The following is a 17,610-nucleotide window of genomic DNA, read 5'->3' on the forward strand; positions in this document are numbered from 1 at the left end:
AAAATAGTTTTTTTTTGCAAATTAAGTTTTAGTGACAAAAAGTGAAATTAAAAATCACCAAATTTTTTTTACCGATCAGAAAATTCCTTCAAAAGTTATAGATTTTTGAATTTTCACATATCTCGAGTTTTTTTTGAAAAGGTCCTATAAACAAAATTTTCACTTTTTGCTTTTTGGGTGTTTTTGAATACCCCTGACTCAAGGCGGTTCTAAAAACACCCAAAAAGCAAAAATTGAAAATTTTGTTTATAGGACCTTTTCAAAAAAAACTCTAGATATCATTTTTGTATGGACAGCTGCCAAATTTGTATGGAAAATTATATGGACAAACTAATGATGCAAAATGGCTTCTTTGGGCATATCAAAGGCACCAAAAAAGTTTCAGCCGGATTAAAAAATATAAAAAAAACGAATGACGGAAATCTCAGAGAATTGCTCACATTGGAATTTCATCAATTTTCGAAACATGTTTAAACGAACCTAAACATTCTAAATATGATACTCAATGCAGAAAAATGCATTTGAGATTGTTTTCAGTTGATTAGACTTCCAATTTCATGGGAATTGTGAAGTTTTTTGAAAACAAAGTTTTGCCCCCTTATTTTTCTGATCAATTTTGGTGGGGAGGGGGGCTGCTGATAAACGTCGAAAAACAAAAACAAACCAAAATGAACGGGGCAAAAAGGATGCAAAATGCAAGTTCCAGTTCAAGGTATTGAAAAAACCTTTCTAACGAGTCCATCACATTGACGATCTGACAACCCTATCAAAAGTTATAAGCACTTAAGTGTTATTTATACACTTTTCAGAAGCCGGATCTCAGATATTTTGATAAAAACGTTGATGAAAACGTTTGTTATGCGACCCATTGTTGGATAGTTAACCAAAAGACTTTTCCAACGCGTCCAAAATATTGAAGATCTGACAACCCTATCAAAAGTTATGAGCACTTAAGTGTTCATTATACACTTTTTTGAAGCCGAATCTCAGATATTTTGATGAAAATGATGTCCTTATCAATCATGCGACCCATCGTTAGATGTGTAATCAAAAGACCTTTCCAATGAGTGCAATAGGATGAAAATCTGACAACCCTATCAAGAGTATATTAATATGAGGAAGGCACCAATCACCTTATTTAGCCCTGTAACTTTGATGGTTCCATTATTGTTTGAGGAAATAGCAAACCAAACCATGCTACTTTTTGCAATGTTCAAACAAACGATGCACCAGCTTAACCGGCAACCCTGAACACTCTGCACAGCGCAAGGATTAGCGCGGCACCAAAGTTGCAGCGCGCGCGTTGCTTGTTGCTAAGCGCTCTTCATCTCGGGGAAAATTGGCCAGCAGAGAAACCGGCTTTTCAGGTATATTCTCGTCGTCGTCGGGCGTTTCTTTCGGGAGGACATGCAGTGAAAGCGAATAGCCACCGACCAGGAAGATAACGACCAAGAGGAGCAGCAGGGCTCGAGAAAAAGTGCAGTTCCTGGCTGGCAAAGAAGAACAATTCTGGATGGGAGAGAGAGAGAGAATCATACGATTGGGAAAGGTACATAGCACACACAACATAAAACATAAGCCGATGTTATGTATACGTGCAGAACCGAAATGGTACTTTGGGATTAGCAACAACTGGTCGTTAAATTAACAAGTTAAGGTGATCACTTTTTAAGCTCGAAACAGAGACCTAACTTATTGATTTTCAGCTTCATAGCATTTCGAGTTATAAATAATTTTAAAATCAGCAAAACCAACGTTCAGTGTATCATGAAAAAAGTAACGTTCCGACTATTCATCCGTAACGATCAACCTTCCCGAAGGTTGGTTGTTCATCAATGTCGAGTCCACAAAGGTACACATGAACACAAATAGCTTTTACGACCGGACCGATGCTGCTGGATGACCCTGCTGGACAAAGCCCAACAACAGTTTGTGTCCGTGATCTTTTCACATCTCTCTCCGGTTCTTCACCCATCCACCGCCCCCCTCCAGATAAGCCTGACCAATCTCCAGTATTTGCTCAAGTGCCACCGCGCGCCCTTTCCCTTCCTCCCCCACTTTTACCCTGGGTCGGCAGGGGGATTTCCCATTGTTTCACCCCGAATCATGAACACTTTTTTTTTCACTCTTCTCTGTGATGTCCATTTTCTCGCTTTTCGCAGCAATTTTCGTTTTTTCTCGATTTCATGGTCGATTCTCGCCACCACTAGAGATGTGCGAGGGGGCCCTCTGGGCGTTAAGACGATGACCCTCTTTCACCGGTCCCCACACACACAGCTTATTGGTGTCAAATGTGGGTTCAGGTTTTTTTTTGGGAAACGGTTTTGGCCCGAAATTTGGGGGGAGCTGCTAGTGTGACACAGTAGAGCCGACATCAGATGCAATTTTAGATTTTTATTTGGTTTGAGTGTGAGTTAGGATTTGCCACTTCTTAAATATCAATAACTTTTAAATTTGAGATTTTTTGTAGACAACATTTTAAAAAAGTTTTCCATTTTTACAATAAAAACAACAAAGGGTACGGATTTTATTCGATACTCAAATTTTCCCGATACATACATATATGAAAACCAGCTTCATCTTTATCAAACTTCTCATGAACATGTTCGTGGTTGGCTGCCAAATAAGTTGTTTCTCCGTTATTGAAATATAAGCTGAAGTTAAACAATACATCAAAAATGATTAGTGGGAGCCAATCACCCGTTCACTGTTAAGTCGGTTTGACCCCTGAAGATCCCTACTTTATTAGGGTGGGAATGTTAGTCCAATACTTAAATTTGTAGACTCTTCAGACATGGAGTTTGTAGCTCCAATCCACAGCATCTCGTGAATGATGTGCTTCTTTTCTATCTGTAAGTAGGATAAAGTATTAGTTTGTCGATGCCTCCTGAGCTACGATGCTATGGGAAGGGCTTTCTGGTTAACAAACAAAAACACTCACGCACAGTGATTTCAATACTTAAATCATGTAATTTTGCACCACGTTTACTTGGACCACCCAGACCGTCAGCGTGCCTTCCGATCAACGATGATATAGAAAGGACTTTTTTACCGTAGAAATTTTAAGCACCTTGACCATTTAAATGAGTTAATTCAACAATTCAAACGACGCCGTGCCTTCCGATCAACGATGCTATATGAAGGACTTTTTCGAATACACATATCTATCAGCATAAAAATTTCATTTACTCATACTCACGAAAAAGATTGCAGGAATCAAAAGTTTGGAAAAAAAATTATCAATGACTTTATGAATTTAGTTTAATGGGAAGTATCTCAAGCGAAGAAGAACCAGTTCAATGGTGACGGCGGCATTCGTGACAGGTGTGACCACATCCGGCAGCGCATGTGATGCCAAGAAAGCGGGGGTTTACATCAGAATTAACGGAGCGGGTTGGATGATCCCAGGATTTGGTGAGAGCGTTCTATTTTTTTCCTTATTAAACTGCATTTTAATTTTAATAATATTCAACAACCAATGCCCACTACGCACTTTTCCTATACACTCAACCCCCGGTGGTTGGTCACTTTTTCGTTTGACACTTTTTTAGTTTGTACCCCGTTGGTTGGTCAAAGTCAAACTAAAAAGTGACGAACTAAAAAGTGACAAACGTTTGGTAGTGTGTGTGAACTCCGTGTAAAAGGGGTGTCAAACTAAAACGTGACCCCGTTCGTTTGACAACAGTTGGTGTCAAACCATCGGGGTTTGAGTGTACCTTTAACATGTGCTGTCACAAACCTCAGACCTCCCCCCCCCCCCCCCTATTCCTGGACGTTATTTTTGAACGAACCCTATCACATCAATCCCTTTCCACTTCCGAAACCGGATATCTTGGAGGTCGTCTAAGTTCTTAGGCATCTCTATAGGGTATCCAATCATCACATCCCTCCCCCACTTTCCCCGTTGAACGTGTGGAGTCGACCAAAAGGACAAATGAGTGGTAATAGGACCATCCACAAACCACGTTGACACTTTTTTTGAAATCTCAACCCCAGACCTATGACCTATGGCTATGATGGTATGATTTTTTTAAATTAAACTAAATTCATTAAGTCATTTAAATTTTTCTTTTCCAAATGATGCCCTTGATTTTTTTGTGAGTATGTGTAAAATACTTTAGATAAAGCTTGATTTTCAGTTATCAAATCAAAATCAAATCAAATTATTCGCTCTACAGCATTGCCTTGGCGTTCTCGATTGCGAGATTCCTACTCGAAACTAGGTGTTCGAAGGCTTGATTGTTGAAGCAATTGCAAACCTCTTTTTACACCTTAGCTTCCATCCACCCCGGGATTCGAACTGACGACCTTTGGATTGTTAATCCAACTGCCTACCAGCGACTCCTCCGAGACAGGACCCAGGGAGACGACTCCTACACCTGGACTGAGTTAACGACCTAACCTCTGGGTTAGACTGGGGCCAACATTTACTTCCCTTCCGACGGAAGGCGTGATCAGACAAATCTCGTCTCGAAAAATGCCACCGGGACCGTCTGGGATCGAACCCAGGCCGACTGGGTGAGAGGCAATCACGCTTACCAATACACCACGGTTTCAGTTATCAGAAAACTTAAATATCGAAAAAATCCATTCGATATTCGTTCTGAATGAAAAAAAAATATATTTTTTTTCATTCAGAACGAACATCTTTTTGAAAACATGAAAAATATTGAATTTGTTAAAAAATAAATCCAACAAATTTTGGTTTAAGTTATTGCAATTATCTTGAAAGAATTTTTTCTTTCAAAGATTTCTCATTGAATAAGTGGTAAAACATAAAACTTATCAAACTGTTTTTTTTTTTCATTGAAAAAAAAGCAGTTAAATACTGACAACTAGATAAATCAAAAGAAATTACAAATATTATTCAGCTTTCGGTTATTTTTCAAAGACTAATTGTTTATGTTTCTAATCGGAATCAAAATAATGACTGCTTCAATTTTTAAAGGGTTTTTTTTAGGAATTCGTTGTTAAATTTCTGTGTTTCGAAAGTTGTCGATAGTTTTATTTTCTTTAAATTCGTTTAGGTTTTTTTTATGGTTTATATTGACTTTTTATAAAGAGTTTTTTGTTTGAAAACATTCTTTAGACAAGAAATGCCTATTTGAGATTCTGGAAAAGTCGGGAATTTCCAAATAGTATTTGAGTGGTCACCAGGTTCCTTATAAAGACCGAGCCACGTAGCCCAGTGGTAACGCTTCCGCCTTGTAAGCGGTAGATCGGGGTCCCGGCTCGGACCAACACAGCTGGTGATCTTTTCCCTTCTGGATTCGATTGCTTAGTAAAGGGAAGGAAGTGTACCGTCACAAAGTGGACCTTATCACAAGACACCTTAGGAAGACAACCTATGGAATGTTAACATTAACCTTAACATGTTAACATTTAGTTGATTAATTAATAAACTGTCACTGAATCCGCTTTGTAAATGCCGGCCCCGATACTCTTCACGGGTGTTCCCCTCAGGAACAGGGAAAGATTTACTTAGTCCTTATAAATGTTGTAGGTATTCAGGGCAGGTTTCCCATGCGCTGATTTTTGATTTTTACAAGGAGAACCATGCTTGAACGGAGAACTTTTCGAAAAACGTACCCACCTTATTGGTTCATTGCCACTAGAAACGCTGCTGCTGCTAAGTCAATATTGCGAATTGCATCGCGATGCGTTGGCAAAAATTCTTCAGCAACTTTATTTTTCACTCGAAAATGCTGACAAGCTATTTATCGAAACAATTCGCGCGCGCGGTACTCCACGCCCGTTCGCTTCGTCAGCAAAATTGTAAAAAGTGGCGCTGATGTGTAAATTAGTGTGGTCTTCTTCTTGAAACTGGGTTGGTTGCCATCCGTTGTCAGCACCCCCCACCCTTCGAAGGGGACACAGATAACTCAATGATGTTCATGACACCACCGCTAATGGACCTCGCCGTCGGAGCTACCCCAAGGGAAGAAAAAATATTGATTTTAAATTTCGCGCGAGATCACAAACTGTGCCGGAAGTCGACGGTCGTTCCTGACTGGTCGTGCAACGCGTGTTATGTCCCCGATAAGGAAACGACTCCCACCCCTGCTCCTGTGTGTGTGTGCTTTAGGGTTGTGTTTAACGACAAACCGCTGGACGACGAGGGGCAGGTCGAGAATCGATAAGGGTCTCGGAAGGAGAAGGAGGGTCGGTCACTCCCACACAGACACTGGCTGGCTGGCTGGAGAGCCGTCGCGTACGCACAATCGACGACGACCCACCACCCACACTCACCGGGATATAACACCAATACACACGTGCAGTTAGTTGTGGGAGAGAACACGTGAATGTTATTACGGTACGGTTGTGGTGTTGGTGGTGGTCGTCGCCACTCTGTGGTCCTAAAGAGGGATTCACTGCTCTGAGTGCGGGTTCCGGTGGTTTCTCTGGGATATTCTATGCGAGAAATGTGGAAGGTTCGGGATCGAAATGCTAGATAATCCCTTCCTCACCATGGGCAGAGTGGATTTGATATGTGGGGTAATTTGACTTTTGACTTTTGCTTGTTAGGAATACAAAATTTGAAAAATAAAAAAAAACAGTCCGAGAAGAAAAAATCTGTGATTGTAGCACTTTGCTTCGCTTGGAGACGGTGATTTTAGCGGGTGGCAGACTGGATTTCGTCATGTTTATGCGATGATTATCCAAGTTCAAGTTACATAGGAATTGATAATTAGGAAAAGAACCAACTATACTTTAACTAGATTCTCAACACCAATACTACCATCCATTGCCGGTCGCTCCCATCTCCACCGCACATTAAGGAACAAGGATATGGTATTTGGAAGATGGAAACTGTTGATGCTCCACTCGTTTTTTTTAAGAGGAAGAGGGAAATTCTCCACGGTGGGGAGCGGCCGTGGCTGACTGGTTACGGTGTTTGCTTTGTAAGCGAATGGTTCTGGGTTCGATTCCCATCTGCTCCCAACGAGAAAGTTAAGAACACAGAAATTTGAAATGATGAATATGAACGAAAAACCAAAGTCGCTCGAGGCGGGGTTCGATCCCCCGTCCTTTGGATTGGTAAGCAAAAATGCTTACCACTAGGCCATGACGACTGTGTGAACATAGATTGGAATTAGGAATACTGTTACAACCAACCCGCAACACCTTTCGAGGTGTATCCTAGGGTTCTACCTCTCCTACTAACATTGAGTCCAAAACCTCCCTACAAACATCTATACCACTAAGGTGACGTAGGGGTCCTTGCGCACTTTAGATAGGTGTTTACTAACGATCCTTCCCATCCCTGAGGATAGCTTGGACCCGGCCAGGACCCCCTTATGCCCTGGGTTGTATTACACACTCATCAAAAGATGAAGACATGGTATCTCCTGTGTTGGATTATTGTTCCGGATGAGGGTCTAACACAACCACACCAAACAGTGGGATAAGTGTTGTGGAGCCTTCCGGTGGTGGGGCGTCCTCCAAATGCTAATGCTATATCATCGTTGATCAGAAGGCACGGCGTCGGGTAAATTGTGCATAAATTTTTCAAATAAAGTGTTGAATTTTCACGGTGAAAAAGTGATTTCTATACAATCGTTTACCGAAAGACACGCTGACATTTAGGATAGACCATTAGTGCGCTGGCCACGGGGATGCCCAGACTCGTATTTGCATTTCCATTTCTTCCATTTTCGTTGTATCGCTGTTAAGATTCGATTGTGAGTAGCGGGACCTCCCGGTTACTTTGCATCGTGTTTTTCGGAGTCTTTCATGTGATATTTTATTTTTCGTAAGTCCTTCTTTAAAGCTCGTTGATCGGGAGGCACGCCGCCGGTTTAGTTCGTTTAAGTTATTGTTTTAATTCCATCACAATCGTTTGCGCGGTGTCCTGTTTTCTTTTCGTTCAAATTTGTTGATCTTAATAATTTAATCCAACTGTCAGTTTTAGTATTACCTCATCAAACTTCTCAATAATGAAGTAGCAGCTACGGGTAGAAACCTATGCTATGCTATGCTCATCAAACTATCCATTTTATGAAGAGTAAAACGTTTTTTATTTACTATTTTTGAAATTTACTCGCGTTATCTTTATTTATTGTACAAACAGTAAAATGATTCTGATGGGTCCATCCTATAGCACTACTTCTCGGTTGGCCCGAGTTCGATTAAAAACTTTTTAAATAATCAATTATGTACCTTTCCGCAGCCGGCTGCGTAAGATTTTTAAAATTTCAACCGATAAACAAATTGCTTATGGTCGCATAACCTACCACAGTGATTCCTGACGTCATACCCATCTTACTAACCCTTCAAACTCATGTGATACTTTGTCGGAGACGCAGCCGATTTAGCGGTCTCCATCACTCAAGTATCGGACTAACATTCCCATCCACTTCCCCGTGTCTTACCACTGGTCGTGGCAGGCGTCGGTATTGATCAGCATGATAGGGACCTTTTAAAATTGCGAAGGGGCACGGCTTAGGTCACCATAAAGGCCAAACAAAAAATACGGGTTTAATTAATACGATTTTCGTGGGGAATTGCTGAATACCGATCGAGATTCTGATGCGTTAGAACAATTGCACTAAAATTTAAAAGCCTTACTTAGTCCACCTTTTGGTGGTTAATGCCCTCCTCACATTCATATAGTGAATACACAGCCTGAAACAACTGTACAAATAACACTTAAGTGGTTATAACTTTTGATATGGTTGTCAGAACAGCAATCTTTTGTCTACGTTGGAAAGGTCTCTTGATTATTTATCCAACGATGGGTCGTATGATGGATTCGGACATATTTTTTTTTCGAAATATCTGAGATCCGTCCGCAAAAAATATATAAAAATCACTTAAGCGCTGATAACTTCCGAAAGGGTTGTCAAATTTTCAATCTTTATGATTTTTTGGAAAATTTTTTTGATTACCTATCCAACGATAGGTTGCATGGTAATTCCGGACAACGGTTTTATCCAAATGTCTGATATCTGACCTCAAAAAAGTGTATAATTAACACTTAAGTGGTTATAACTTTTGATAGGGTTATATCTCTTTGGACTCGTTGGAAAGGTCTTTTAAATACCTTTCTAAAAATGTACAGTACACAAAAAAACACCCATTTTACAACCTTTCGGACTTTAGCCTTTCCTCATTGAGGTAGGGAAGGCAAAAATAGAAAGAATTATTTTTCAAAACTCTAAAACTCGTAACCTTTATAAACCCGCCTAACCGTTGACCAACATATCTAAAATCTGCCCTAGTTCAAATCGGATCTTTGTGAGTCATCTTTACCACCCGAAAAGCCCCTCGTTTTGATCCCAGGAAGAAATTCCATTCCTAAAACCAGCTCGTTCTGATTGCATTTCCACATTTTATTTTTATCTCCCACATATTTTTAACAGATTATTTTATGTTGGTTCCCTTCTGTTTGCTCTCGTTCCAGACTGCCGCCGCCGTTCCCTCCGGTTGAGCATGTCCTCCCGGAGCAGCCACAGCCTACTCGGTAGCACCCGTTCCAGGACATGGCAACACTGCCCCCGCTGCTGACAGACGACGACGACTGCTGCTCCTCGAAGCGACGACGATTGTTTGAATCGATACGGGGCGCGACCCACCGCCAACCCGCTTCTCCTAGTCCTCCACCCCGGGACAGAACAGACCAAAACCAAAAAGTGTTCCAACAGTGCCGCAGTTTGGCACCGTACCAAAAATATTAATATCACCCAGCGTCGAGCTGCTGCTGGTCGAGTTTGCCAATTCCAGAGCGAGCAGCCGAGAAAAAAAGAAGAGATCTACAACAGGAAAAACAGCGGTGCGGTGTCCACTCCTGGTCACACAGGGACGACCGTACCGTACATGTGTGCTGTAGTTGCTGGTGCTGCTGCGGTCAGGCCGTGCAACGCCGCAGACAACGTCGTCGTCATCGACGGTCAGGGCTTTTTGCGGTAGCGAATAATTTGGATCGAAATCAAATACCAATCTAGGCCATCATCGGTGTCATAGTCGGTGACGAGACCAGGAAGAAAGGTTTTTCCCCAAAAAGAAAGTAAAAAAAAAGCGGAGCCAAGACATGACAGCGACTCAGCCGAACCGGGAGTTTGTCGAAGGATGGACGCTGGCCCAAACGCTGGGCGAAGGTGCCTACGGAGAGTGAGTATTGTTTGGGTTGGGACAGAGGGAACCGAAGCAACATGGCACAAGAAAAGCTTTTCAAACGTTTTATCACCCCGGTGTTGTGGTGGGGGAAGGAGGACGAGCGCTAGGGATGGTATGTGACACAGGGTGGCTGCTTAAAAGTGAGCTGATATTGTTCTTTCAGTAGTAGTCCCGTTTGTTATAACACAACCGATTTTTTTTATTAAGCTTTGATAACTTGTTCAGACTGGGCTTATAACCTGTTAGACAAAGCGTAGTTCAAAAAATTATCGTTTGAGCTTCACGTACAGTCATCCCAAATATTCGGAACACCCACAAATTCGGAACACTTTTGTGATAATTTGTCAATAGCATGCAGCTTTTCTCTCGACCCTACTATTTTTAGGACCTTTATTTGGATATTTTCTTGCTATTTCACTAGCAAAAGTAGTACTTTTTGAACAAAAAACTTCATTTCAAGACTATATTTCCTGAGCAGCAAAAAACACTGCCTCTAAATTGCCTGTTCCATGATTGTGGGATGTTATTGTGATTCCCACAATTGTGGAACATCTGAATTTAACTGATATTCTCACAAAAAAAGTTATCAGACCATGTATAAAACATCACTAAGCTTGAGTTCCACTGGTTGCAGTTTGTGAAGTCATTATTTTGTTACAAATATGTACTCCTGGAGAGATCCAAAGTTTGTTTACATCCGTAAGAAAAAAGTGTTCCGAATTTGTGGATTTCAAGGGTCAAAGTTTTTCCTCAAAAACTTGATCTAAAAGTTAAAATTTGCAGTTATTCGATACAGCATTCGAAAGATCGCAAGAAAACTTTCAAATGAAGGTAAAAGCGAATCATTAAGTTCAATTATCGATTTGCTATGATTTTTTGAACATTGTCTAATCTGTAAACTGTTCCGAATATGAGGGATGACTGTACCCTTTTGAGGGATAGTTCTGATTTTGAGTGTAGCGCAGCCAATCTTTTGAAGGGATCCTAAAGAAAGCCTTTAGTAAGATTACGCCTAGCCTTCTTCTTGCCATTCCTAGAGTACGTTTTCAAATGTAAAATCGCATGCACATCACCTTTGTCAGCAAAAGCATGTAATTTTGAATGAGAAATCGTGTACACAAAAGGCATGTACATATGAAAAAAAATATTTTGCACACCCTAAAATATAATCAACCTGGTGAGAGTCATATTCAGCATACCAAGTCCGCGCCCCAACCCTCTCGGCTATCTCGCCGCTGTGAAATTGTCTGGATCAATACCGATATATTGATAGCAATCACAAGACAGTGAGATAGCCGAGATGGTTGGGCGCGGACTTGGTAATCTGAATATGACTCTCACAAGGTTGTTAATATTTTTAGGGAGTGCAAAATATTTTTTTTATTTGTACATGCCTTTTGTGTACACGTTTTCTCATACCTACAATATTACATGCTTTTGCTCACTAAGTGCATGCTTTTGTATGCGATTTTACCATCAGATTTTTTGCTGTGTAGACATGTGTAATGCACCATTGTAATAGAATGCATTGGAAACAACAAAAACTTTATAACGGCCAGGCCTACTGCGTAAAGTTTACCGTAGAAATGATTCGTTGAAGTTGCTTGAGTTTGAGCACGGAGTGTTCAAATTTTGCCAAGGCCTTTGGATAATCGAGTCTGGGCTGTAATTAATAGTTTAATAAAAACGTTATTTAATCCATCATTAGGTGGTTGGTGCTTTCCTGACATTCATATTGTAAATAAATTTAGTTAAAATACAGAGAATCCTCTTTTTACTCCGTGGCGTTACGGTTTTTATTTCGTCGATTTTTCTAAAACATTACAATATTTTTGCTTCAAAAAGCGTTTTGTAGATCTGAACAAAACCTACAAATTCAGTAACAACATTTCAAAAGGGCGAAACCCACGATCCTGCCATTTCGGGAAAATCAACATTCAAAATTTTGCAATTCCGATCAATTCCTATTTCCACAAAAAAGCATGAAAACCATCAATTTTGTCAAAACGTAATAGAAAATAGCAATAATTTCATCATAGAGAGCAATTTGAAATTAATTAAGGTGTTTTTGCTATTAAATATTGAGAAAAACAAATTACGCCTTTTTGAAGAGCGTGCCTCCATTTTCGCCCCACCGTATTCGCCACCCACTCAACCAAAACAACGGTTTAGCCCGTCAGGTTACGCCGCAAAGCAAAAGTAAACAACAGATTCGCCCTTTTGTTTTTTGTTCATTTTTCGGGTTTTTTAAGAAAAAAAGTGGTGAAACAACTATTTTATCATTGTGAAACGTTACAGTCAGTGATAATACAGTGATATTTGCAACCTCAGTGATAAAAAAAATTGGTCTAGAAAGCCTTCAGAAGGAGTCCGATTCAGGCCAAGAATCGTTGAGCCAGGATACACCGTAAGTAGCAAGTTGGTTTGACGATGTGGTCTATATTGAAGTGACGTTCCTTGGGGTGTCCCCGCCGGAAGTGGGAGACATGGCACCTGACGACTAGGCCACCCCGCGACACCATCCTGCCTTCTCTATCTTTGCATAGCTTCAATGGTTACGGAGGCGATGATTTTGTACGGCATTCCTCCTAAACCTCCCTACACTAACTTTTTGTCCTGCAACTGCTAGACCCAGAATCCCCGGATGTTCCAAGAACCGGTAAATTATGGACCTTCATATCTAGATTGTGAATCCAGACCAGATCCGATACTACAATAATTGAAATTTAAAAGTTATGTATTTAGGATCATACAAATCTGTGTTTGTTGTGGAATTGTGGTCAGAGACATCAGAAACATACATTTTGATCCATTTTGAGGATTGTCAGGTTAAAATTCACTAAATTATAACGAAAATTTGGTGTTTCTAAATATACGTCGGAACTTGCAGAAAACACTACATTCGCCCCTCGTGATTGGATGAAAACACAAGGGCGGAAACTCAATTTGGTTTGTTTTGATTGATGTTGTTGATTAGCCCTTTTGTTTTTTGCTTGTAAAACTACGTATTTTCGGAATTTTGTGATGATGGAGGGTGTTTTAGGATCAGTGTTGTTCGCTTTATATGATTCTGACAAAAACTCAGTTTGTTTACATCTGAGGGTTTCGCCCTATTGAAAAGTTGTTACTGAATTGCTTTTAAAACATTGCAAAAATGTTGCGTCGTTTCAGAGAAATCGACAAATTAGATAAACGTAACGCACCGCTTCAAAAGAGGTTTCACTGTAACACCATTCGCTCTTGACATGTTTACAAAATTAAGCTTCATTACTTATTTCTTGTGACAGCGTTTTCAGATCTTCAATTTTTTGGGAACATTGCAAAGATCTTTTGATTTTCAACGATGGGTCGCGTAAAAGATCCGGACAATGTTTTCATCGAAATATTTGAGATCGAGCCTCAAAAATTGTGTAAATAACACCTAATTGCTCATAACTTTTGATAGGGTTGTCAGATTTTCAATCTTTTGAGATCGTTGGAATGGTCTTTTGATTATCCATCCAACGCATTATTAACCCGGACAACATTTTCATCAAAATATCGTACAAAAAAAAAGTTTAATAACACTTAAATGCTTATAACTTTCGATAGGGTTGCCAGATCTTCAATATCGTTGGAAAGGTCTTTTAAATATATTTTTAAAAATGAATAACTTAAACAGTTTATACCCGATTTACACCCGTGGTTATGCCGCCAACAGCTGTGTTTACAACTGGCGCTTAAGACCTTTTGAAAACTGAACCGTGATTAAACCCTCTTAAAATGTTGGTCTTGAATCAAATTTCCAAACATTTTTTTCAGAAAATTCAAAAAATCTCGATTTTGCTCTGGGCGGAATATCTGTGTTCGGGAAGTGCAATTGTGCAAAATGCAAACTTGTAACTCAGTTCTTTTTAAATCCGAGAACTAAAACAATGTTTTCGCCATGTTATTAGTAAGTAAGTAGGCAGAATTTGCTTGAAATTTTTCATAATGTTATCCTTACCATCTGAAACCATGAATGAAGCTAGCAAACTGTCCATCCCTAGCAGTCCTCCTCACCCCAAACCACTAATCACCGTGTGTATATCCGGTCTTTGTCCTGTCTTTTCTCATTTTGCTCACTTTCAAAAACGCTCTCCCACATCTGTGTTCTCTTTCTCATACTTGCTCTCTCTCTCTCTCTCATCCACCCACACTCGACCGGAATGATCCTTAACACACACACACACACTCACCTGCGCTGCTGGTCCTGCCGCCGTCCAGGGTGAAGCTGCTACTGAACCGCCAGTCGGGTGAGGCCGTCGCGATGAAGATGGTCGACCTGAAGAAGCACCCGGACGCGGAGAGCTCGGTCAAGAAGGAGGTCTGCATCCAGAAGATCCTGCAGCATCCGAACATCCTCAAGTTCTTCGGGAAGCGCACCCAGGGTGACATCGAGTACATCTTCCTGGAGTACGCGTCCGGCGGCGAGCTGTTCGATCGGATCGGTGAGTTTTATGAGCTAGAGGGGGGAGGAGGGTCATTTGCGAATTAAGAAGAAAAGGGGGTTGGTTGGGGAAGAGGTGCGTGTGAAAGTGTTGTAATGGTAATGGTGTTAAAATTCTCTTGGATTATTGACTGCTCAAACACGTGATGTCGCGCAGCCGACGAGGACCAGAATAGAACCAAGATTACATCTAGTGAAATTTCCGTAGTGAATGGGATTGCTGCTAGGAAAAGCTCACGATTCTAGTAAATACCTACAAACTGTGCCTTGCTGTTTTGGGAATTGTTCGATTATTTGTGTTTCTTTTTTTTCACTGCAAAATTAAGCATTTGTAGGAAACCACCAAGAAGATCTTTATTGTAAACAAACAGTTAATCCTACCTGTTTTGTCTGATAGTGAAAAAGTCAGGAAATTAGGTTAAAACATAGCCTGAACAAGAAAAACAGAATTTTCCCTAATTTCTATGTGCTGGTTTGAGATTTTATACTGAGCTTGTTGAGATGCATATCAAAACAATGCATAAGAGCTTATAAGAGCAAGACAACAACAAAAAATCAAACATTATAAAAGAAGATGCACTTGTTTCCTCGCTTAGTTGCTAAAAATCAATGCCGGAATATTGAAAAATTCAAATGGCTTCTGTTTATTTTGGACTGTTCTATATTTTGAGAAAACATGGTAAAAAAACTTTAATGCTTTATTTTTGAGCTAGAAGTACAGTCATCCCACATATTTGGAACACCCACAAATTCGGAACACTTTTATGATAATTTGTCAATAGCATGCCAAATGCAGCTTTTCTCTCGACCCTACTATTTTTAGGACCTTCATTTGGACATTTTCTTGCTATTCCACTAGTAAAAGTAGTATTTTTTGAACAAAAAACTTCACTTCAAGACTATTTTATCCTGAGCAGCAAAACACTGCCTCCAAATTGCCTGTTCCATGATTGTGGGATGTTATTGTGCCTCCCACAATTGTGGAACACCTGAATTTAACTGATATTTTCAAAAAAAAAAAGTTATCAGACCATGGATAAAACATCACTAAGCTTGAGTTTCACTGGTTGCAGTATGTGAAGTCATTATTTTGTTACAAATATGTACGCCTGGAGAGATCCAAAGTTTGTTTACATTCGTAAAAAGAAAGTGTTCCGAATTTGTGGATTTCAAGTGTCAAAGTTTTTCTTCAAAAACTTCATATAAAAGTAAAATTTTGCAGTTGTTCGATACAGCATTCGAAAGATCGCATGAAAAGCTTTCAAATGAAGGTAAAATCGAATCATTAAGTTCAATTATCGATTTGCTATGATTTTTTGAACATTGGCCGATCTGTAAACTGTTCCGAATATGAGGGATGACTGTATCACAAAATGAATTAATTGATTCGGGCTCTAAAAAGCCTAAAAGTGCCTCATTTAAAAAAAAAAATATGTAGAAATAAACGTTAATAGTGTATTCTAAATACAGTCGACTCTCTGGCTGTCGATCTTCTCGATATCAATAATTCTCCATCTATCGATGAATTCTTCAGTCCCTTCAATCTGCATACTTCAATTATCTTCATTCCTCGATATTTTCCCTTGCTTGAAGGATCTTTTCCTCGACGGTCCCTTGGATTCTGTTTGCTTTAAAAATCTCTTCCGGTTGTCAATAATTTCACTTTCTCATGGCTTGCATAGACATTTTTCTTGGCGAAACGAAGCCTTGAAGGGTGTTTGACATTAGTTTGATTTTGTTTGATGGACGTTGCCATGATTCTCTCCCATAGCTGGGTATCCAGAAAAAAATAGTTTCAATCGAGTCTTCATTTTGCATCGTTCTGTAAACTGATGATTCTCTTCCTCGACAGTCCCTTGGATATTGACAACAAGAGAGTCGACTGTAGTTTACAATCTGTTTTATAAGTTTTTTTCATAAAAAAATGTATTTTCAATCCCTCTGAAAAAAAAATAAAAAAAAAATTATGCGTAGAACGGCAGTGTAGCTTTTTGAAATTTCTGATTTTTTGGTCTGGCTTGATACTAAAATATTTTCAACGGCCTTAACTGCCGTTCTACGCATAATTGTCCCATGTAATTTTTTGTCGATTTTGACTTTTTAACATTTTTTTTTTCTAAAGATTTTTGAACAAACCCAAACATGCTAAAAAGGATTTTAAACACAGAGAAATGCATTTTAAATTTATTTCATCTGATTGCACTTGCATTTCCATCGAAATATTTAAGGTTTTTGAAAAAAAAAAAACTTTTTGGTTCATAATTTTGAAAATATTGGCTTGAAATTTGATATTCAGTATTATTTTCATATTCATATAAATAAATAATGTGTGTTCTTATCGATGTACAATTTGTTCAGTTAATTACATTATGTAGTGTTGTGGAGATCCTTTCAGCTACGGCTTAATACATTAATCAAATGATTACTATTGTTTCTAGGAAATTCAGTATTATGTTTTTACCAAAAAAAAAATCTTTTTCAATTCAATTCAATTCAATTTTTATTTTTTGAGATAGCATGTTACAAGTTTGTTTCTTTTGTGCTTGTATAGAGATTTGGATTTTCCTTACAACTATGAATGTTTCAGATACTGACTTGGTAGCATAGAAATTGTTTGTTTAAAATCTTCAAAACTAGGAAAAGGGTGGTAAAAAACCTAGCGAAATCCATAACTGTTATGTTTGTTTAATCTAATATCACAGTTGGGGAAGAAGGGGGAAGGGGATCGGGGTTTGGAAAAAAAAATCTTTTGAAATCTACCCGTTAAAGATTTTTTTTAAATCTGAAAATTCTACAAAGATCAAGAAATATAAAAAAGAAAACAAAAATATAATAAATCAAAAAAAAAATCAGAAATCTGAAAACATGAAAAACAATGCAAAATGTAAAACAAATCCAGATTTCTTATATAAATAAAAAGAATACATAAAAGTTATAACAAATTAAAAATAAGATCAAGTAAAATAATCACAATGGTAAATTGTTTTCCAGTTTTTTTTTTTGCAATGCCGCTGTGAAACTGTCAA

The 17,610-nt window shown here is 39.1% G+C and overlaps 1 protein-coding gene across 2 annotated transcripts in view; it reads left to right on the forward strand.

Moving 5' to 3' along the window:
- The window catches only part of LOC120415468 (serine/threonine-protein kinase grp), a 42,735-nt gene that overhangs the window by 4,694 nt on the left and 20,431 nt on the right, over positions 1–17,610 (forward strand). The window contains exons 2-3 of one of the 2 annotated variants that reach the window (XM_039577027.2): positions 9,404–10,110; positions 14,362–14,585. In XM_039577027.2, the coding sequence (XP_039432961.1) occupies positions 10,031–10,110; positions 14,362–14,585 (304 nt within the window). In that variant the 5' untranslated portion in view covers positions 9,404–10,030. The remainder of the gene's footprint in view (positions 1–9,403; positions 10,111–14,361; positions 14,586–17,610) is intronic. The other variant, XM_039577028.2, reaches the window with a different exon arrangement.

The sequence above is a fragment of the Culex pipiens genome, chromosome 2 (assembly GCF_016801865.2).
Source record: "Culex pipiens pallens isolate TS chromosome 2, TS_CPP_V2, whole genome shotgun sequence".
NCBI lineage: Eukaryota > Metazoa > Arthropoda > Insecta > Diptera > Culicidae > Culex > Culex pipiens.